This window comes from Saprolegnia diclina (genome assembly GCF_000281045.1).
Source record: "Saprolegnia diclina VS20 unplaced genomic scaffold supercont1.12, whole genome shotgun sequence".
Taxonomy (NCBI): Eukaryota; Oomycota; class Saprolegniomycetes; order Saprolegniales; family Saprolegniaceae; genus Saprolegnia; species Saprolegnia diclina.
This window is the reverse complement of record NW_008246079.1, coordinates 78,626-79,530: the sequence shown is the minus strand read 5'-3', so window position 1 is coordinate 79,530 and position 905 is coordinate 78,626. Positions and strand designations below refer to the sequence as shown.

The following is a 905-nucleotide window of genomic DNA, read 5'->3' as shown; positions in this document are numbered from 1 at the left end:
CGTTGGCCAAAAGTGGTTCCTCTCGGGTATGTACATGGCCATCAACGGCACCGTCGCCGCCGGCATGGGCTGGGTCATCGGCTACCTCCTCGCACTCACGGGCATCCAGGACGTCGCCCTCGGCTAAACTTGCTTCCTACATTGGTTCGTTTAACGCATTTTCAATACCATTTAAACGCAACCAACGCTACATGTCCCGTAGCGTCTGCGCAGCCACCGTCGCGTGTGCCATCCATTGCGGCGCCGCCCGCGATCTTGTCGGCGTCGCACGGCTTTCGAAAGTAGCCAGCGCGTTAAACTCTAGAACCGCATATTTAAATGTGGCATCCGCCGCCTTCCGCCAACGTGTCTCGGACAGCGACACCTGCGGTCCTCGCCACAGTAACGTTAGCAAGCAATACAGTGCACGCTGGGTGGTACCCATGCTGACGAGCTGGTGCGGGTGCAACGGCTGCAGAAGCCCTGGATGCATGGCGTTTTGGACTTTATGCCGAAATTAATATGCCGAATTTAGTGTCGTTTGCCCTTTGCTTCAACTTGAACTTTAGGCATAAAAACAGGTTTTTCTTCAAACCTGCCGCGCACCGCCGGATACGGCGGGGACATCCGGAGGAAGAAGATCGCAATTCATTTCCCTTTTGTCCCGCGATGCTCAATAAGAAACCAGTGCCCACGTACGGCGCAACGACGTCCGGCGCTGCGCTCATCAAGCAGGCCCAGCACGCGCACCAGGCTCTTGACGTCGACGCCTCCCGCGCCGTGCACCTCGCCAAGGCCGGTCACGCCAGCGAAGCCCACTTGGACGGCGGTGGCCACATCAAAAGCGCCGTCTACGGTGGTCTCGACGGTATCATCACGACCTTTGCCACCGTGACGTCGGTCGCTGGCTCGGGCCTTCCGCACGC

At 58.7% G+C, this 905-nt stretch overlaps 2 protein-coding genes across 2 annotated transcripts in view; both read left to right on the top strand.

Moving 5' to 3' along the window:
* SDRG_04734 (hypothetical protein) overlaps nucleotides 1–127 on the top strand; it is a gene marked incomplete at both ends in the record, with an annotated part of 882 nt that extends 755 nt beyond the window's left edge. The window contains one exon of the mRNA XM_008610417.1: nucleotides 14–127. Coding sequence (XP_008608639.1) covers nucleotides 14–127 — 114 coding nt within the window. The remainder of the gene's footprint in view (nucleotides 1–13) is intronic.
* Nucleotides 128–642: 515 nt separating this feature from the next.
* SDRG_04733 (hypothetical protein) overlaps nucleotides 643–905 on the top strand; it is a gene marked incomplete at its 3' end in the record, with an annotated part of 992 nt that continues 729 nt past the window's right edge. Inside the window, exon 1 of the mRNA XM_008610416.1 lies at nucleotides 643–879. Within this exon, the coding sequence (XP_008608638.1) occupies nucleotides 649–879 (231 nt within the window). The 5' untranslated portion in view covers nucleotides 643–648. The remainder of the gene's footprint in view (nucleotides 880–905) is intronic.